We start from the raw sequence: 22801 nt of genomic DNA on the forward strand, positions 1-22801 counted from the left end.
TAAAGTATTTGTGTCGGTGCCATTGATTTCTTCCTTTACCATGTCAGTATCTGATATTGGCAGTTCATGTTTAGGTGCCTTAGGACAATTATGAATTGTTATAGGGGCTAATGCCAGATGTGTCTTATATGGGCAAAAGTGGTTCTCTTGCTGTGTTTAGTTGTTGGACTACACATGAGGTTTGTAGTAGACCAGTGTCGAATAGCTAAACATGTTGTGAAACATGAAGAACATTCAGCCTTGCAGAGTACTAAGTAGCGTGTTGTTCAACTTAGGACATATAATTAGAGGTCGTTTTAGGTATTATAGAAGAGGTGAAACCCAGTCTCTCACTCAAGTATAGCTCGTGCGACCGAGTAGGGGTTTCTCTGTATATGGATTTCGTAATGGGTGCCTACTTACTTGCACATAATGGTGGTTATATGATGATATAAAAATAGAAACTCTTCCCTTACTGCTGGTAGTAATCCTAATGGTGACGGTAATTTGGTTTGGATTTTCTGTAATCCGTCCAGGAAATGATCCAGTGGCAGCAGTATTGGTGTGAAATGCCTGCGAAGAGATTGTAACAGGGCTTCCAGTTGTTTGGTGGTCTCAGTGCATGCATCAGCGATACTATCAGCGACGTTGCGGTGTAATTAACTATCTACGTTATCCAGACTATCTCTAAGTATGCCCAAATCGTGATTAGTTTTAATGGCTGCTGCCTGAATGTGAGATACCACTACTGTAGCCAGTTTGCCCTGTTGTCTGGTACTTTAGACGGCTTTTTCCAGCCTGTCGAATTGGGTAGTGTTAACGTCCATTGTTCCTTGGTTGCTTTATACACCCGTTTGCACTTAACTGAAACGTGTTATTATTATTTTCCATGTCGTGTCCATCAGCTGTTCATAAAACTATACTCAAAATTCTGTGTTTCACATGTGACTAACCTCTTTCTGGTCGCACCTGTGGGACTAACTCCATAGTCCAGCGTAGCTTTGCCTGCAGTAGTGCAAAAGCTGACCAATGCAACTGACAGTCCTCCTATGTATTGCTGAATCTTATTTGGTTATTTATCATTACCTGTAGTTCGCCAAACCTGTTTTATACCATCAGAATTTCGTTCTCTAGTGTCCAAATGCTGCAATCTAAACTTGACCTCTACTGATTCTTTGCGATTATCACATCCATTTTAATGTAAGCAATTAGATTATGTACCTTGTAGCTTCTGTTACTCTTCAATAGCATACGAGTAGTAGACTTATTATGATGAGACTTCTCGTGTTCCTTTCCTTTCATCCAAAGCACCATGTTGCGTGCTGGAATTGCTTCCTCTCTTCTTGATGTACAATTTTGTGCTCCGAAAGACGAAGGCTCTCTATTGTTAATTCATTACTCTGACTTGTGACCTAATGCAAAGTAATTTGTTTGGGCAACTACAGAATTGTTTCGCTTTCGTTACCTGACCTTTCCCCTGTTTTCCTTTTGTCCTTCGCCCCCTTTCCTCTCCTGAAGGCGTCGCTAGTGGTGGTGGCAGCATCTGTATGGTTCCATTAAAAGGATGAATTTGATTGACATGAATCATTATGGGATGAGTTGGGAGTTGTAGCATAACGCTAAAAGTTGACGTAATTTACATAACCTTAAAGTGAGCCTGAAACGTGTAACTCTCTCCTTAGTTTTTCCTTTCAGTTCCTGTGGGTTATTTATCATAACTCATTGACCTACTTGATACTTAAAGCAATTAAACAGGTTTCCAATTATGGTTTTGCAGACTTTGTTCCAAAGCCTTCGTGTTCGTGTCTTTCACATGTGTCTTACTTTGCAGTAATATCAATTACTGTCGGAGGCTTACAAAATTCAAAGAGGAAAGGCATTTTCTGGCCAAAATCAACTTGATACAAAGATGAGTTAATGTAGTACCTTAACCTTTTTAGCAATCGTCTGATGAATCCTCTCTCTTCAAACAATTGCTTGTGTATGTAAAGTGCTAATCTGAAGTTTCTTGATCTGCAAATAACGAGTTTCAGTTGCTGTTTGTGTGAATTGCCCAATAATACCGATCCCAATCATTTGAAATGGTTTAATTGCCTAGGGTACTCTTTGTAACAATATCCTTTCGTGAATGAGTTTCACCCTTGGTCCACGTGCAGTGAAATTCTTGACTATCGACCGATGTCTTGTCTGTATGTTACCTGCCAGCAGTTGTGTTTTTTCTGCATTCTGCTACCTTGTGACCAGTGTTTACCGCTGAAATCGAATCGTGGGCCTGCCTCAGATCCTTGTTTCGTAATTTCTCTGGTACTAAAATGTGTAGCCGGCACTTTGTCTTGCTACACCACACTCCATGCTCCATGCCGAATTACAGCTCTCTGGAAAACTGCAAAACTATGGAAATGCGAGTTAATACTTTATATTTCCTTCTTTCATCCTTGTGTACATCACCACACTCCATGATACATAGTTTGTAACACAGTCAGGCCACATTTGTGGGTGACATTCCTGAGCTATGTATCAAGTGGTTAAAATGGCTCTAAGCACTATGGGACCTAACATCTGAGGTTATCAGTCCCCTATATTTAGACCTACATAAACCTATCTAGCCTAAGGACATCACACACAGCAATGCCTGATGCGGGATTCGAATCTGCGACGGTAGCAGCAGTGTGGTTCCGGACTGAAGCGCCTAAAACTCATTGGCCGGCTAAGCAGTAGATGACCCAACATCTTTTTGTTCAGAAACTGTTTAAACATCAAGGGGTCAGTAGTCCAGTTCAAAATAGAGTAGATTGCTGGGAACTAAGTCTTAATAGTGTTGTGACACCATGAGTTTTGCGATGATCACCTAGACGATTAAAGTACTAGTAACACAATAGAACTGATACGCTGTGCAACCCTCTGGAGATTTTTTGGGCATGATGAGCATGAGTCGTGATGAGGGACTATTACTTATTTCTGTAATCCTATCCTCTAAGGTGTTGACTTTTCGAATCTTTCATTATTGGATGTAGGCTTCGAAATAGTCGATATAGTTCCGTGTAGACGGGTTCTCTCTTTCCATTGGAAGTATAATTGTGAGCAAATAGTGTATCAGGCAATGAGCCTGGAGGATTAAGTAATTCTACGTGTCTCTCCGAAAGTCTAACGATGTCCTCCTTGTCCTGTCTCTCTAAATGTGCTACTCTATTTCTTAGTTTGGCCAAGCCTATGGTCTGTCCCAGTCTCCTGTAAGTTAACATGAATTCCCTGTCCGATTCGAATGCATCTAGTATTTCTAAATTAGTTATCAGAGTACCACATGATAGCTGCACTTCCTCAGGGCTAAAGTCATGAATATGGATAGGCACGACTTTTACTTTCTTCTTTTTCCCATCAGTAGGATAAACTGTGTTGTGCAAAGCATTTTACATTATCAAGTTCTTTATTTTCAGAAAAACTCGTAGAATTCACCATCAGATTAGCTGTCTATCGACCCAAATGATATTTTCAGTCATTTAGATTATGCCATATCCTCACATATCTTTAATGGACCTTGTACGAAATTTAGGTGGCCGTCCTTGGCCTAGGTATAAGCAAGAATAATTATTTTCCAGCCATAAAAGCAAGATGAAAGAAGAATCCATCCATTGCTTTCATACACTGTTCCCAGTCAACTATGGCACAATGTGCAACAATGGAATTTAACCTGAGAATCTAGATGACCCCCACTTACACCACATACCGCCCAGGATGGCCAATTTAATTTTATGTTACTGAAAATACCCACACTTCCCACAGATACGTGAGCTCAAGCATCTAATAAAAATGTACACAACTTTCCTTTTACACAAGCAATTGTGAGAAAGTCAACCACTGATTATTTACTTACGCTAACTCCCATCGCGAGTATTGTACAATGGACATACCACCCCCACCCCATGTAACTGTGGGTTGCAAGTTTAACCCTGTGACTGTCTCCCTGCCTCTGGAAGTTTCTTTCATTATAATTCTGCTCAGAATGTCCACATCTTCTGCGTATCCAGTAATGCTTTCTCTGCAATTATGATTCATATGTCTTGTGTGACCACATCTAAATCTTTTAACATCATTATCAAAAATTAATTTAACTTCCATGGCTTGGTGCCCATATCTATCGCAGCTGATGTTCACGAGGTCTCTACTGCTTCCTTAGCAATGTTTGGGAATTCCATCCGATGTCCACATGACATATCTGGCTTAACCTAAATACACGCAAATAGCTCGAATTCTAAAGCCACGTGGCTGCCGCAGTTGTTGGAAGATATAGCATTGGATATAAGGCAGTTTGTGTGGTGCAAACGTGACGGATGTCCCTTCCATTCCACACATCTAATGAAAAACCCTCTTAATAGAACATCTGCAGAGCATTAGAACATCGCTCAGGAAACGAGAAATGATTTCCACACTCAACAAACTTAACCCTTGTGTATTGTTATCTGTGGCGAAAATTAAAACATGAGGTCTTTTAGAAAACATTGACAACTTCAGAATGAGCGAAATGCCTTATAACGCGAACCTGTGCTATCGTTAACGCCAGACGAAGTTCAAAGTGCAGTATTGTTTTTCCGGCATTATTTTATAGTTTGTGGCTACGCTCAAAGTCACCATTTTCAGCACTTTGTATGACAGTTGTGATAACAAACACACGAACCACATCTGAGTTACTTTTGTGTTTACGTTTGGTGCAATAGGACAAACATTTGTAAAACTCTTCTCCAAACGGCGCGACAGTGGTTTGCACCGCTGATATTTTGTGACTGTTGATCAAGTTCCAAGCGAGTTGTGTCACTGAAGCTCTCTCAGAACCCTCTTCGAAGTGCCACAGCTAAAAGTATCCAGTTCCATCAGAAAAGAAACAAAATTTCTGACGTAATTTGGCTACTATAAAGTATAAACATTACCTACGACCGTTAGTGCATTCCCCATATTGTCCGCTAAGACTTGGGGAGAACCGCACATCGATATATTTATTCATTCAGGATATGTTTTGGGTGGCCTGTCTTAGCTGCCTTACCACCTTTATACAAACTGTTCATTGTATTAGAGGTATTACTGTCTAACAACACACTTATCCATGTTGTCAATGAGATATTTATATCCAGACGTCCTTTGGGATACGTTCGTTAATCACACTGTTTGCCGTCATGCCCCTCTTGCCGGAAAATGCGTACCACTAACTCTCATTAACAGTTAGTTTGCACATCCCGCAATTTTCCCATCACTAGGAACACTCATTAAACAGTCCAATGGCCAGTAAATTGAATAACGCGAAGCGCAGGCTGTCGGTGTAGCCTTTAAGACATTTTGTGGGACCACTTTCCATGTTTACCTTGTGATGGAAGAACACGCATCGCTCTGGCTGTACGTAGTACCGTGATAAAGCTACTTCCCGCTAGTGCGGGAGACTATAACGTATGTCGCGATACTGCAGCAAACACTGTTAGTTAGTGAATCCGCAAACAATGTACGTGCAGTGAGGTATGCCAGTAACTTGGCCGGAACATTTCATGTTTTAGGCCAGAACGCTTAGAAGTTGTTTACAGCACGGAAGATCCTGAGACTACGCTGAATTCTCAAAATCATACTTCAGTAGTGTATTTCGATGTAGCTAAATTCTAATACAAAATGTGTCTCAGCTCGATGCATCCTTCTTGTTCTTAATGACTGAAGCTTGTGACATTAATCTCAAGCGTAATAAACCTTTAAATTGTATGAAATCTATCGTTATGGGGTAGTTGGGTATCAGATTTCCCTAGTGTGGATGTTGTTTACTATTATGTAGTTCTGAAACGCGTCTGGCTGAAGTCTAGCGGTCAATTTCCTCTGCTATGTATTTCAACAGGAACGCTGACTTGTTGGAGAGGAGCCTCGGAGCGATGTTATTGGCGCAGAGCTTGTCCATCGGTGCCTCTGCATGCTTCCAGATGTTCCAAATTGCCACGGTCAGTGAACACACCCAATAACTGTAACACGGAGCTCTGCCAGTACACATTGGTTCTCCTATATTATTATCTGGACGATGTCGAATAGTTGATCTACGCTTTACTGTAGTTTAAGTAGACCATGAACTACATTTGTTTCCATTAGTGTGGAAAGAGTTAACTTTGAAACCACTTCTGTTTACTGCTGTAGACTACTTTGTGTTGAGCATTCTGAGACTGCTAAATGCATGCAGGATATATAACTGGATTAAGGATGATGGTCAGCACAGTACGAATCCAAATGATGAAATACAATAAAATCCAACAGTAGAAGATCACACAACAGCTGGAAAAATTGAATGTGAAAACAGCTACGATGTAATAATGATGTGTGCATCATTCAGGTACAAAGGGAAATTATGTAGCCTAAAATAAAACTGCACTTTCTCCAAAATTATCTAAAATGAGGTTATTGATTGTTAGCTTCAGTGTGTTTCTTCCAAAAGAACATGATCCACTAATCGGTTGGTGTCTACATGCACGGACGAGAGAATCACTGTTGGAAACATACAGTACTTTCTCCCTCAGATAAAGGACAGAATGACTCCAAGGCAGCGCCAGTCAATGACAGCCTTCCATTTGCGACGAAGTTACTTGATTATTTGAGATAAATAGTTTGCATTGAAAGTTATTCTTAATTGCTATAAGCTACAATTATTAACCGAATTTTCTATTATATGTAGAATCTTTCTGTAAAACAAGGACCTTAATATTACTTCGGAGGGCGATAAATGCACTAAAGTTATTTCACAGCCTGAACCATAGAAGAAGGTTGGTCAGTGGTTCAATATTTTTACTCAACATAAACTAAAGCTAATTAAAATGTGATGTTAAGAGAGAAAAATATATTTCATTGTCATAGACAGTTATACACAGCAGAAGATTAATGTGAATCCAAATTACATTACGCCTACAAAGTTTCTTATTGGTCACATCATTATGTATAAAGCTTGTCGAGGTTAGGTAGGTCTTCATGGTTGAATTATGAAACACTTGTTATTTCTTTTCTTTCTTTCTATAGGTACAAAGCAAAGAGTAGCCCATTCACCCACAACGTAATCATGAAGACCAAAATATGCAAAAACGTTTAACACTAAAAATGCATTTTAACGAAACGTTCTATAAAGAGCATGAAAGAGGTATTCAAATCCACTTCATTGTAAAACATACTCATAAAGTAGCCCGAAGAACAGCAGCAAAAGGAACTGATACAAAGAACCATGCAACAGCAGAGTACTTTATTAGTGCCAAACCAGAAAGCGATGTTTGAGTGGATAGAGAGTCATTTCTCTCTGTTATTGGTATAGCTGCCACGCAAGTTAATACTATCCAAAAGAAATATTAGCATAGTGGAAATATCAATTATAAGACAGTTGATTTTTGCAGAAAGGATTGATATCAAGATAAGAAACGATGTGTGATTCAGTTCACCAACACTCTTAAGTGTGTAGAATCACAACACTGCAGGGAAAAGGGTAACTGAAGTTAGTTAGTTAGTTACAAGTTACACTAGTTCTTTCACATGATAGATCTTAATGATGTGGAACACGTCATATTACATATACATAGCAAATTAATTTGTACATAAAGTTACATTACAAAGAGTTCTAATTTTTTAAAAGAAAAATAGAAGATGTGCACATGTGACTTAGTAATTACTACCCACCACCTTCTACATATTGCAATAACTGAAAGCAGATGATAGTAGGAGGAGTTGTATACGAGAGACTTTCTCATTTTGTTATCAAATTTTACTTTTCAGTTTGTCACTGGGTAAGTGATCAAAACTTTTTGTTGCCGCATCGTGCACCACTTTTTGTGCTAAAGACCAACTTAATGTGGTGTAATGAATGTCTTTTTTCTTTCTGATATTGTAATTGTGAACCTCATTGCTCCTCTTGAACTAAAGTGGATTCTGTACAACAAACTTCACAAGGGAATAAATATACTGTGAAGCACCAGTCAGAAAGCCCACTCCTTAAACAGTTGTCTACAAGTTGATCATGGATGAGAACCACATAGTATTCTCATACCAGGTTTTTGCGCAATGAAGACTTTCTTTCTTAAAGATAAGTTACCCCAGAATATTATTCCATATGACATTATTGAATGAAAATATGCAAAACATGTGAAATTACTGATTTGTGTTTTCCCAAAGCTTCCGTTCAGTCTAATTGCAAATATGGTGAACTGAGTTGATTCAGGAGTTCCTAAATGTATTTTTTCTCATTAAAATTCTCAGAAATATGGACTCACAAGAATTTTTAAGTTTCCAACTTTTTTATTATTTCCTCACCATTTGTTACTCTTGTCACTGATTTAGTACCTCTAGATGTGCAGAACCAAATACGTTGTCTTTGTAAAATTGAGGGTGAGACAATTTGGAGAAAACCAGTCAATGACACTTTTACGAACTTTGTTCACCATTCCTTCTGTATCGGTACATATGCCTTACTGAAACAATACTAGTATCATCTGCAAAAAGAAATAATTCTGGTGGTTGTCTCCTAGGTGGAAGATCATTGGTATATATGTGGATCATGAGTGGACCTGAGATTGAACCTTAGGGAACGCCATATACAGTTCGTCTCCCAGTCAGAATCTGTTCTCAAACTATAGTTCCTCTATTACTAAGTACTGCTTGCAGTATTATTTTGGTCAGATATGACATTATACATTGGTGGGCTATACAATCAATCCCATGAAACTTCAATTGATAAGCAGTACACTGTGATTCACACAGTCAAATGCCTTACAGAGGTCGATTACAATACAAAACGGCGATATTTTATTATTTAATGCTTGTAATATCTGGTGAGTGAATGTGTAAATGGCATTCACACTAGAGTTGTTGTTGTTGTTTTTGTGGTCTTCAGTCCTGAGACTTGTTTGATGCAGCTCTCCATGCTACTCTATCCTGTGCAAGCTTTTTCATCTCCCAGTATCTATGCAGCCTACATCCTTCTGAATCTGCTTAGTGTATTAATCTCTTGGACCATGTCTACGAATTTCACCCTCCACGCTGCCCCCCACTACTAAATTGGTGATCCTTCAATGTCTCAGAACATGTCCTACCAATCGATCCCTTCATATAGTCAAGCTGTGCCACATGCTCCTCTCCTCCCCAATTCTGTTCAATACCTCCTCATTAGTTATGTGATGTACCCATCTAATCTTCAACATTCTTCTGTAGCATCACATTTCGAAAGCTTCTATTCTCTTTGTGTCTAAACTATTTACCATGCACGTTTCACTTCCATACATGGCCACACTCCATACAAATACTTTCAGAAACGAATTCCTGATCTTTAAATCTATACTCAATGTTAACAAATTTTCCTCTTTCAGAAACGCTTTCCTTGCCATTGCCAGTCTACATTTCATATCCTCTCTACCTCTACCATCATCAGCTATTTTGCTCCCCAAATAGCAAAACTCCTCTACTACTTAAAGTGTCTTATTTCCTAATCTAATTCCCGCAGCATCACCCGACTTAATTCGATTATTTTCCATTATCCTCGTTCTGCTTTTGTTGATGTTCATCTTATACCCTCCTTTCAAGAGACTGTCCATTCCGTTCCACTGCTCTTCCTAGTCCTTTGCTGTCTCTGACAGAATTACAATGTCATCGGCGAGCCTCAAAGTTTCTATTTCTTCCCCATGGTTTTTAATACCTACTCCGAACTTTTCTTTTGTTTCCGTTACTGCTTGCCCAATATACATATTGAATAAGGTTGGGGATAGGCTACAACCCTGTCTCACTCCCTTCCCAACCACAGCTTCCCTTTCATGCCCCTCGACTCTTATAACTGCCATCTGATTTCTGTACAAATTGTAAATAGCCTTTCACTCCCTGTATTTTACCCCAGTCACCTTCAGAATTTGAAAGAGAGTTTTCCAATCAACATGGTTAAAAGCTTTCTCTAAGTCTGCAAATGCTAGAAACGTAGGTTTGCCTTTCCTTAATCTTTCTTCTGACATAAGTCATAAGGTCAGTATTGCCTCACGAGTTCCAACATTTATACGGAATCCAAACTGATCTTCCCCGAGGTTGGTTTCTAGTAGTTTTTACATTCGTCTGTAAAGAATTCGCGTTAGTATTTTGCAGCTGTGACTTATTAAACTGATAGTTTGGTAATTTTCACATCTGTCAACACATGTTTTCCTTGGGATTGGAATTATTGTATTCTTCTTGAAGCCTGAGGGTATTTCGCCTGTCTCATACATCTTGCTCACCATATGGTAGAGGTTCGTCATCAATGGTTCTCCCAAGGCTGTCAGTAGTTCTAATTGAATGTTGTCTACTCGGGGTCCTTGTTTCGACTCAGGTACTTATGTGCTCTGTCAAACTCTTCACGCAGTATCATATCTCCCATTTCATCTTCATCTACATCCTCTTCCATTTCCATAATATTGTCCCCAAGTACATCGCACTTGTATAGACCCTCTATATACTCCTTCCAAATTTCTGCTTTCCCTTCTTTGCTTAGAACTGAGTTTACATCAAAGCTCTTGATATTCATGCAAGTGGTTCTCCTTTCTCCAAAGATCTCTTTAATTTTCCTGTAGGCAGTATCTATCTTACCTGTAGTGAGATAAGCCTCTACATCCTTACATATGTCCTCTAGCCATCCCTGGTTAACCGTTTTGCACTTCCTGTCGATTTCATTTTTGAGACGTTTGTATTCCTTTTTGCCTGCTTCATTTACTGCATTTTTATATTTTCTCCTTTCCTCAATTAAATTCAATATTTCTTCTGTTACCCAAGGATTTCTACTAGTCCTCGTCTTTTTACGTACTAGATCCTCTGCTGCCTTCACTACTTCATCTCTCAAAGCCACCCATTCTTCTTCTAATGTATTACTTTCCCCCAGTCTTTTCAATTGTACCAGAACAGCAAAGCCATTTTGGTTAGTGTTACAAGGCCAGATCAGTCAATCATCCAGACGGTTGCCCTTGCAGCTACTGAAAAGGCTGCTGCCCCTCTTCAGGAACCACACGTTTGTCTGGCCTCTCAACAGACACCCCTCCATTGTGGATGCACCTACGATATGGCTGTCTGTATCGTTGAGGCATGCAAGCCTCCCCACCAACGGCAAGGTCCGTGGTGCCCTAGGGTTATCATTCTGAAACACCCACTGTTATTTACTAAGGGTACTACTGTTGCTATTGCAGAATACACCACCTTTACAAAAATTTTGGAATATGTTGTCGGCAGTGAATCAGATTGGTAGTTATTGACATATCTCTTATCACCTTACTTAAAATGGGGTTTACCAACTGCATATTTCAGTTTCACAAAAAGTGCCTTGAGTTAGTGATGTATTCCCTTTTTCAGATGAGACTGGGATCGTTACGCTGGAAGTAATCTATTGAGAATGTCACCAACATCACAAGAGCTTTTGTTTTGAGAGAAAGTATCATTATTTTAAATTCAGAAGAAGAGGTTGGTGATACATTCATAATGCTCAATTTTTTGGACGTTACATTTTCAGCAACACCTGTGAGTTTGCTCTTGAGCTGTTTGTCCACATCCTTTGTACTACATTTAAGAAATGATTAATAATGTATTTGCTGCCTGTGATTCATCATTTATAGCCCAAACCATTCCGTTCAGCTTTGATACCGTCCCGTTTTGTGGGTGGTAGTCCTTACTTTCGTTTCAGTACATTCCATACTGCATTAAATCTGTTGTGAAAAGTATTGATTCCTGGTATGTGCAATGATTATTTCCCAGCCTTTATTAGCAATTTGGAGTAGTTTTTGTAGTATGCTACTACTCCAAGATCCCTACTTGTTCCAGTCAAAAGACAAATTTCGCTTTTGCCCTCACATAATATCTCAACTCCTCTAGTGATATGTGGCTTTTAACCTGGTTGATTAGTATCCTTTATGATTAGCCTATGCAGAAAGCTGTTTTCAAATAATAATGTGAATTTATCATGGAATAGATTCAATTTTGTTTCATTGTAAATTACATTTCATGTCATCTCCTGTAAAGTACTCTAAAATCATTTGTTATGGAGTCATTAATGATTGTAATTCCCACTTAGGAGTGCGACACTCTAATGCCCTGTGCAATTTATCCTAACTAACAGTACATTGTTATTTTCTAGCTTGTGCTTCATCAAAGAAAAAACTTTCAGTTAAGGTCGTACTGTGTTTATCCAAATGTGTTGGAAAGTTAATCACTGAGACCAAACTGTAGGATCGAAATATTTTTCCGCATAAATTTTTCTGGCAGAATCATTTAGAAAATCTGAACAGAAGTCACCATAGACTATTAACTGCTCACTACTCTCTGACAGAGAGTACAGTAAAGGATAGGGATACCTCATAAATAGTTCAAAATTTCCCAGTGCGGATCTAGACACAGTTATAATTAAAAGTGAACTATTTTTCATCATTAATTCATAAGCCCACTCTTCTATGTGCTGATCACTAAGAAATCTTTTGGTCTCAATGTTTTTGTGCTTGTGTTCTGTCTTAATATATGTAAAAACTCTGTATTCTAGATCAAACAGATTAAGATCTACGCTACTTTCCGAAAATATGAACTTCACAGTGAATGAACACGTTCAACTCAAATTGTTGGAAAGAAACAGTTAAGCGGGATTCTCTATGTTAATTGTGCCAAAACATATGTCAATGTAATATTACAAACCGACCTTACGATCTTTTCGCGTTTTCTTGAGTAATACATAAAGGAAACTGATATATTTAACAGTAAGCTTAAATATCGCAATGAGATAACTTATCTTTACGTGAACTAAAGAACTCGAATGTTTGACCTGGCACAGGGCAGAAAACCTTCAGAATTAAACAACACACGACTGTGCAGGTTGTATATGTGGGTTAAAGAAAATCTGACAGTAAGGGAAAACTATTTCATAATTGTTTTCAGCACCACTTATAACTTGGGTTTTCGATCTCCTAGATCAGACATGTTCTCCTTGAGCTTACAACTTTAAGGATGGACCTCTTCAGCCAAAGACATGACAGAACATGCAGCCCTAGCGGCACAACTGTGTATATGTAAAGCTCGTGCTAAAGTGTTCTTTTGAACTCCTACAAGACGAAGATTTATCAAAATTAATAGTGTCATTTGACTGAAAAATATCGTAGTACAGCCCCCACTACCAGATAAATGAATCTATTACTCTAAGTAGTTCTATATATTCAAATTCACTGCCGTTATAAGGAACAGTGAAAGATCTATTGGACCTGAAAATTTAAATACCTACATGCAGAGAGAATACGAGGTCCTGAAAGATTCTAATGCAGTAGCGTTATGTGTGTTTGATTATTTGAATTCCGCTAATATGGCAGAATACACTTCATTTCGTGCAGTATCATACTGATGTGAGGGGCTCAATGAAAATTCTGTTATGATTTGTATATTAATGAAATGATTTGGAGATACACCATGTAACTTTCAAAATGTGGAATTTGTCTTTCTGGTTAAAAAGGGTAATTACATTCCACTAAAGTAAGTATTTGATTTCAATAAGAAAGGAATCAAGAAACATGAAATCATACACACTTGTGAAACACCAAATAGTCGTATCACAATACTCAACTATCAAGGAAGTTGGTACAGACACAAACATGTATCATCTTAAAGATACTATGACAGGTTTTGTCATAAAATATGCATTTGGCTCTTTCAGATTTCAAAGATGAAAAGAAACGCCTTCAAGAAATCCCAAACCAGTAATATATGGCTGTGCAGGGAGCCTCGTTTCAAAACCAGTGTAGGTAATCACAAGAACCAGTTCACAACTTCTTGAAATTACGTGACATCCAACCCATAAAAATTCGAAGAGCAAATATACCGATGCTAGGAAAGAAGAAGGATTTTGTCATTTAGACAATACATGGACAACAGATCTACTTTGAAAGGGCCCACAGAAAATAACTAGTCCACAGATGATGCTGAAACCTTACTTCTGTTATTCAGCAACATTAAACAACTAAGAAGGGAATAATATTATCAGCCTCTGTTCTATAAATTCTAGATGTAGTCTCAAAAGTATCTAAAATAAACTACTAACAACCTGTTGAAGACTCTAATCTCATCTGTTTTCGAAAAGTATATGCCCCTTCAGATTATAATTTGCTTCCATCTCGATCCACCACATTTCTGTTAGCCCTCTCACCATCGAAGTTCCTCTACCCATGTCCACATTTTCCACTTTCTTCACATCCACTGATTTATCATTTTCTCTCTTGAACTGTACTGGACTTTTTAACAAGCCTATCTGTTTCATAATATTTTTCTGAGTATGCTGATGACTAGTATTAGTTTCCCATTAATGTCTATAGATGTAATTATTGTACGGTTGTTACTGTAGTAATGATTATGAAAATAGAATAGATATTATCCAATTGTTTCCTTTTTTATTGATAATACTATAAAAGTTGTAATTTTCATAACTTTTACTACATACTTTAACTTCGTTATCATGGTAGCTCAATTCAAAGTTTAGTTTGAAGCAATTTGTAATAGAGGGTAGTATGGCAAGATAGAGAAAGGGATTCGATAGTACAATTGCTTAATACAGATAGATATGTTTTGTGTGGTAATTCAAAATAGCAAAACTGTGCTAATTCAACACTAAGGGCTAATGTAACATTTAAGGTACTGATGATACACCATTGATAATGTACATGGTACTAAGATTTCTTTCGTCTAATACTACCTCTTTTGCAGAGTGCCAATGGTCTCCAACAAACTGGGAAGTTTATCTGCTACTTGTTTGCAATGCTTGCTGAGCTCTTTGTTTACTGCTGGTTTGGAGATGACCTCATTACAGAAGTGAGTTATTCATAGAGGAACATGTGATTAGCTATAGCAGGTGGTCGTAATTAACTATCAAGTTTAGTTGAAGCATACAAATTATTTCATAGTAACAGGAACATTTTGGCACACATGAAAGTGAAGAGCTTGTAGTTCTATGTACCCACTACCATATAAATTTAATACTCAGAAATACGGATTCTCCATTAAATATGCCTGTTTATAAAGTAAGGGTAAAGTACAAAGCTCCCACACTAATCGATAATGGAAGCCTTATCAGGTTTGAGGACATGTAGGTTGTTTTTTTTCGTAGCAGGAGACGAGAAATGGGTAGTATGAAAACATCTGTAACATCAAAACATCTGCTGTTTCCAATCGTGACAGAAGTTTTTATACTAATGTAAGTCATGTCGATGTGTAACAATGGAATGTGGGAAAATGTCGAGAGAAATATGGTACAAGATAAATGTCACTTTTATTACTTTATTTAATTTATTTCTTTATTTTAGTTTTTTTAGCATTACTGATAAACTAATGAAGTCAGAACATAGTTACTGAGTATATCATACTCACGATAGGTCACTAATACTTTCTGAGGAAACAATGATACACTCCTAGAAATGGAAAAAAGAACACATTGACACCGGTGTGTCAGACCCACCATACTTGCTCCGGACACTGCGAGAGGGCTGTACAAGCAATGATCACACGCACGGCACAGCGGACACACCAGGAACCGCGGTGTTGGCCGTCGAATGGCGCTAGCTGCGCAGCATATGTGCACCGCCGCCGTCAGTGTCAGCCAGTTTGCCGTGGCATACGGAGCTCCATCGCAGTCTTTAACACTGGTAGCATGCCGCGACAGCGTGGACGTGAACCGTATGTGCAGTTGACGGACTTTGAGCGAGGGCGTATAGTGGGCATGCGGGAGGCCGGGTGGACGTACCGCCCAATTGCTCAACACGTGAGGCGTGAGGTCTCCACAGTACATCGATGTTGTCGCCAGTGGTCGGCGGAAGGTGCACGTGCCCGTCGACCTGGGACCGGACCGCAGCGACGCACGGATGCACGCCAAGACCGTAGGATCCTACGAGGTGCCGTAGGGGACCGCACCGCCACTTCCCAGCAAATTAGGGACACTGTTGCTCATGGGGTATCGGCGAGGACCATTCGCAACCGTCTCCATGAAGCTGGGCTACGGTCCTGCACACCGTTAGGCCGTCTTCCGCTCACGCCCCAACATCGTGTAGCCCGCCTCCAGTGGTGTCGCGACAGGCGTGAATGGAGGGACGAATAGAGACGTGTCGTCTTCAGCGATGAGAGTCGCTTCTGCCTTGGTGCCAGTGATGGTCGTATGCGTGTTTGGCGTCGTGCAGGTGAGCGCCACAATCAGGACTGCATACGACCGAGGCACACAGGGCCAACACCCGGCATCATGGTGTGGGGAGCGATCTCCTACACTGGCCGTACACCTCTGGTGATCGTCGAGGGGACACTGAATAGTGCGCGGTACATCCAAACCGTCATCGAACCCATCGTTCTACCATTCCTAGACCGGCAAGGGAACTTGCTGTTCCAACAGGACAATGCACGTCCGCATGTATCCCGTGCCACCCAACGTGCTCTAGAAGGTGTAAGTCAACTACCGTGGCCAGCAAGATCCCCGGATCTGTCCCCCATTGAGCATGTTTGGGACTGTATGAAGTGTCGGCTCACGCGGTCTGCACGTCCAGCACGAACGCTGGTCCAACTGAGGCGCCAGGTGGAAATGGCATGGCAAGCCGTTCCACAGGACTACATCCAGCATCTCTACGATCGTCTCCATGGGAGAATAGCAGCCTGCATTGCTGCGAAAGGTGGATATACACTGTACTAGTGCCGACAGTGTGCATGCTCTGTTGCCTGTGTCTATGTGCCTGTGGTTCTGTCAGTGTGATCATGTGATGTATCTGACCCCAGGAATGTGTCAATAAAGTTTCCCCTTCCTGGGACAATGAATTCACGGTGTTCTTATTTCAATTTCCAGGAGTGTATAATGCAGGCATGTAATATTATAGATGAATTCCTTGAAGCATTTATCACTTGTGTAGGGGAATTTAAAAAAAAAAAATGAGTATTACTTAGAAAATGGATTGGCGTATATCAGGAAATTAATTTTCCTGGCTGGTTATCGAATAGTTAATACCTTTAGCTGTACTATTTTATCTTCAGAGACGGTATATTAGGTTCACTACTGGTTGCTGGAAATAATGTTTCGCTTCTGGAGCTGTATTTGTGAATAGTGCAGTTTTCCTCACACTGGAATATACACTCCAGGAAACTGAAATAAGAACACCGTGAATTCACTGTCCCAGGAAGGGGAAACTTTATTAACACATTCCTGGGGTCAGATACATCACATGATCACACTGACAGAACCACAGGCACATAGACACAGGCAACAGAGCATGCACAATGTCGGCACTAGTACAGTGTATATCCACCTTTCGCAGCAATGCAGGCTGCTATTCTCCCATGGAGACCATCGTAGAGATGCTGGATGTAGTCCTATGGAACGGCTTGCCATGCCATTTCCACCTGGCGCGTCAGTTGGACCAGCGTTCGTGCTGGACGTGCAGACCGCGTGAGAAGACGCTTCATCCAGTCCCAAACATGCTCAATGGGGGACAGATCCGGAGATCTTGCTGGCCAGGGTAGTTAACTGCGTAGGATTCTACGGTCTTGGCGTGCATCCGTGCGTCGCTGCGGTCCGGTCCCAGGTCGACGGGCACGTGCACCTTCCGCCGACCACTGGCGACAACATCGATGTAGTGTGGAAACCTCACGCCCCACGTGTTGAGCAATTCGGCGGTACGTCCACCCGGCCTCCCGCATGCCCACTATACGCCCTCGCTCAAAGTCCGTCAACTGCACATACGGTTCACGTCCACGCTGTCGCGGCATGCTACCAGTGTTAAAGACTGCGATGGAGCTCCGTATGCCACGGCAAACTGGCTGACACTGACGGCCTCGGTGCACAAATGCTGCGCAGCTAGCGCCATTCGACGGTTAACACCGCGGTTCCTGGTGTGTCCTCTGTGCCGTGCGTGTGATCATTGCTTGTACAGCCCTGTCGCAGTGTCCGGAGCACGTATGGTGGGTCTGACACACCGGTGTCAATGTGTTCTTCTATCCATTTCCAGGAGTGTATTTTCAGAGAAGCGGTCAAGTATTTACTCGACCGCTAATTCCGAAGGAGGGTAGGGTATAGATGCATTCAGCAGTTCAGCAAACAATGACTCTCCAGAAGTTTCATATCATTACACCCTATGTTCCAGAGTAGAAGTAGGTATTTATGCCATATAAAAGAGATCTCTTTTCATCTCCTGTTTCAAGTCAAACTGAATATGGGAATAAATAGATACCATACGTCCGATAACTGAGCCCTACCGTCATCAGTTGTAATTCACTTTCTGTTATATGTTGTATCACGCTCCCTACTATTTTAGCGTGAGTAATAATAATTTAATAATGAGTATAGTGATTTCTAAAATGTTATATTTCGATTGTGATTCTGGCAGTATTAAGTAGCAGATTTAATAGCTTCTGAAGCTTTTATCGGGAAGTTGAAAGTCTCTGCTTAGGAGAATGTAGTAATATATGACATTCCAATTTCAACTTATTTTACTTCACTACCCAAGATCGGTGAAAAAGCGTTTTATTGGATGACCGGTTACGCCAGAGCTATGGTGGCATCACTGGTTCTTAGCTCCACCGGTTATTACGCTTTTGAACCTATACAACATATTATCCATCAATATCAAAACACATAAGATCCGATGATGGCAGCATAGGTCTGTAGAAACCAACCATCCAACAAAATGCATTTTTAGCGATCTTGACTAGTGAAGTATTCTTCAGTTACCATACACTGCAGATTGCCCCCATGTCAGAAATACATGTCATTTTAATGTTAAAATTGTGATGAATAAAATTATCGCTGTGAGTTACACCGACTTTCCTGCAGATAGTGGTGGACTGTTGCAGAGCGAGAATCTGGCCCTGGCAGCATACGACGCCGTGACGTCACTGCAGGAGTGCCCCCTGTCCCTCAAGCGGTCGCTGCTGCTTCTGATGCATCGAGCGCAGCGACCGTTGCGCGTCACAGCCGGTGGATTCTTCCCACTCTCCAGGGAGTCCTTTGTCTCGGTAAGGAGACTGTTCTGGTATTTCTCAATAATTCTATAATTCATGTTCCACGTACAGTGCAGAGTATTTAAGAGAATTATTACTTTGAACCGCATCACTTTTACACATTCGCACCGTACAACTCTATACGCATCCTTCTGTACGATACTTCTCATAGTACTTAACTGACGCGAAATAATAACTTCTCTTGCCTCGTACTCGAACACAGAAATATTAATTGAGGCTACTGTTAATTGCAGCAAGACTGCTGAGTTTGTTGTCCAGATGGCAGTCTGAATCACTGCAAAAGAAATGTACCACATTTGCGATGAATACGAACTCTTACTGCTCAAAAACCGAATCTTGAAAGTTTTTTTGCCTGGACAGATTTCAAGCTTCCATAGCTGGGCTGCAACACTCGAGGTATCGTGTCGCTGTGACGTACATACGTCATGCACATCACACGAATAGTGTAGCAATCGTTACAGTCCGCCTGCTTAGCTGAGTGGTTAGCCGGCAAAGTAGCTCAGCGTGACCGCTCAAAGGATTAGCTGCCCTTTGTAATTACAGAAACGAACTAATGGATCAATGCTGAACTTAAACAACTGTCACAGGACGTCGACCCCAAACAAATACAACGATCATTTACGAACAAAAATGAGATTTTGGAAAATGGTTAGGTGCTTGCCTACCATGTAGCTGGCCCGGGTTCGATTCCTGGCCGGGTTGGAAATCTTCTTCGCTCATGGACTGGGTGTCGTGCTGCCCTCATCATTATTTCATTCTTATCCCCGGCGTGCGAGTCGCACCATGTGGCGTCGACTGAAATAAGACTTGCACTCAGCGGCCGAACTTCCACGGATGGGGCCTTTCGGCCGGCGGCGTCATACTATCATTTAATTTTTTGTGCTCTTTGCAGTAAGATGACTACATTTTCGGAGGAGCAACCTAGTAATGCAGATTTACTCAATGCTGAAACGGACGAGAAGCTAATATGCGTAAACATGCTTACGCATTCCAATAACGTCTGAGGTGTGTGCACTCATAAATTCTGTAAGTGAAACATGATCTGAAGTTCATATACTATAAAATTTAACCACAAACATTTCTCGAACCTAGAATTTTCCAAATATGATCTGCTGTTAGTGGCAAAATACTACCTATGTTACACCCATTCTAGAGAGCTTCTAGGGACTCAGTCGGAAGGATGACGCCATCTCTTTTATTTTTCTGGAACCCAGATCTTTAAATCCCTTTAATGCAAAGGATTTGCTAACGTAATTGGTCGTCCTCTCCATATTCTCAAAGGATTTTATCAACTGATAAGGCGAAAGGGTGATTACACGACATTCGTCTTCAGTAAGAGCTGGGTTCACTTCCACCTCTCAGACACCTCTTTAGGTTTTCCTTAGATTCCGTAATGATCAGGACGATTCTTTGAAAAGATAATAAGCTGCTCCATCCCTCTATCTCATGTTATGTGATCTTAGCCTCTAATGACCTCGACGACGTAAGATACTTTATCCTCTTCTGAAGCATTTTGACATATATCTGGATTGTTGCCGTGGTAGGATGTTTATTTTGTCAGTGAAAATCTATGGTGAGTTTCTTAAACATGTCTCGATATGTCAGATAGTTCATACTTTTTTTTTTTTTTTTCAAATGCAAACGCCAAGCTTTGCATTGACATGCTGTCTAAAAGCCACCACATAAGCACAATTTTTGTGATTAAGAGAACTTGCCACTCGCTTTCTAGAATTCTCTTGTCTTACAAGAGGTAGTTTGACTGACTTGAACATGCTATCTAAGAAAGCAGTACTAGAAGAATTTAGCGTTACTGTTAGAAAAAACGAAATAAAATGAAACAGTTGCACTCGTCGGTTTGATATTATTTATTATACGACTCAAAACACCATCCGAAACGACGGCTGCAGCTTTTTCATCTTATTAGATAAATTAACGACCAAAGTTCCACAAACCATCTATCCGAAGGATGGACATACAAAAACCATTGAAGAATCGTTCCTTGGTTACCTGTTATGCTTATAGCAGCCGAAAGGTAATTTTGAAAAAAAATGGGAAACAATCAGATACTTAACCATAAGATCAAAAATTACCTAACATTACGAAAAAAGTAGTAGAAAAACATATCGGATGATACATAATTAAAATTATTAGCGATGTGCAATATTTGTCAAAACCCTTTTTCAGAAACTTCCTTAGGTATCACTTAACAAATTAGTATCCAACCTGAACTTCTATCAAGAACATGTTTGTGTTCGTTGTTCCTCGGCATTTAACTGGAGTAAGCCAGAAACTTAATAAAATAAATAACACAATCTTCTATCGTAGCTTGTGTAGTGATCTCACTGATATCATTAGTGACTCCAGCGTATCAGAATCTATTTCTCTGGAGCATTGGATATAGCTTTTTTCATCTAAGAATATCGAATAAAATGTTTGTGTTCCTTTTTTCACACACTGTTCCAGGGTGGGAAGTGACGAAGTGTGTTATTGTATTACCCGCCTCATCGACACTTTACTTGAACTTTCTGTAGAACTTAGGACATCAAAACAGAGAAAGTAATGCAAAAATGACACAGATCTAGCATTTACGTTTCACAAAACGTAGAAAACATTGTCTCTCTAGTGACACCATTGTCAAATATTTAAAAACACAATCTTGACCATTTAACAATATTGATCATGTTAAACACGATAGTTCACTCTTATGTTTAGTGAAAACTACCTCAGCAGTATTATTTACATTTATTCTGTTACGACTAGTTTCGACCGTTGAGCACCTTCAGGTTGCCTCCAGTTAAACAAAAAAGAATTATACGCAAAACGTACAGCATCTGAACGTACAAATAAGCAATTTATACTGACAAAAGCTTTGTACTAAATCCTAATCGAGTTTTGCTAAAGTAATGACACAAATGGTCTGGTTGTATGTAATGTTAAAAACCACATCCCAAAACTGTCATCAAATACATTCTGCCTACCACATGCTGGAAGTATGGCGAGCAGCCAAGGCATGCTGCGTATCGCAGACCACGAACACAGGGCAGCCTCACGACAGAAGTCAACATTTGAACGTAGTATCTGGTCCCTGTCCAGTGCGATAGACGACTGTGCGATCATAATCGTTACAAGCAACGTCAAAACCTTAAGTATTCACAATAATAAGGGAACCGTTGATAGTACTTACACTAAAGTACCTCGTCATTTGACAGCTATGAATGCCGGTGAATAATTATACAACATAGTTGAAAAATAATTGTGTAAAATGTAACAGGAAGGTTAAAGTTGATTTCACAGAATGGTCATATGTCATTAAAAATGATGTTAAAAAAGACGCAAGGTCTTCGAACATGTACATGACCTAAAGCACCCAAGCTGGTGGTTATCGTTTGTTGTCAACAAAATTACAAGCGATCTGCATTCAATCAGATAAAATTAATTACAATGTAAGAGAACATTCACCGTTGGCTACAAACTGCTGTATCATGATTAGCTTCGTAACGCCATACTGCGTATTATACATAGATTGTGAAGTGACACACACAATTCAACAACGATCATTACTACAATACAAAAAATGAAATGTTGAGTAGTTTGTTACACAAACGATGAGGTAATTGCTCACAACATAGTAAGAAACAGAAAATGTGATCCTAAAAAGTGGTCATGGTCAGTTAACAAACGTAATTACAGAAAACGTGTTTTCAGTGAACAAGTGGATCAGTAAAATAATGAAACTGAATAACTTCAGTCAGGTGAAAATCTAACTGTGTTAGACTTGCTATTATTATGAACTGCTACAGAACTGTCGAAGAATTAAAACCACTAC

The 22801-nt window shown here is 40.0% G+C and overlaps 1 protein-coding gene across 1 annotated transcript in view; it reads left to right on the plus strand.

Moving 5' to 3' along the window:
* The window catches only part of LOC126278833 (odorant receptor Or2-like), a 34139-nt gene that overhangs the window by 9120 nt on the left and 2218 nt on the right, over window positions 1–22801 (plus strand). The window contains exons 3-5 of the mRNA XM_049979109.1: window positions 5843–5942; window positions 14695–14799; window positions 18808–18969. Of these exons, the coding sequence (XP_049835066.1) occupies window positions 5843–5942; window positions 14695–14799; window positions 18808–18969 (367 nt within the window). The remainder of the gene's footprint in view (window positions 1–5842; window positions 5943–14694; window positions 14800–18807; window positions 18970–22801) is intronic.

This window comes from Schistocerca gregaria, chromosome 6 (assembly GCF_023897955.1).
Source record: "Schistocerca gregaria isolate iqSchGreg1 chromosome 6, iqSchGreg1.2, whole genome shotgun sequence".
In the NCBI taxonomy this organism is placed as follows: domain Eukaryota; kingdom Metazoa; phylum Arthropoda; class Insecta; order Orthoptera; family Acrididae; genus Schistocerca; species Schistocerca gregaria.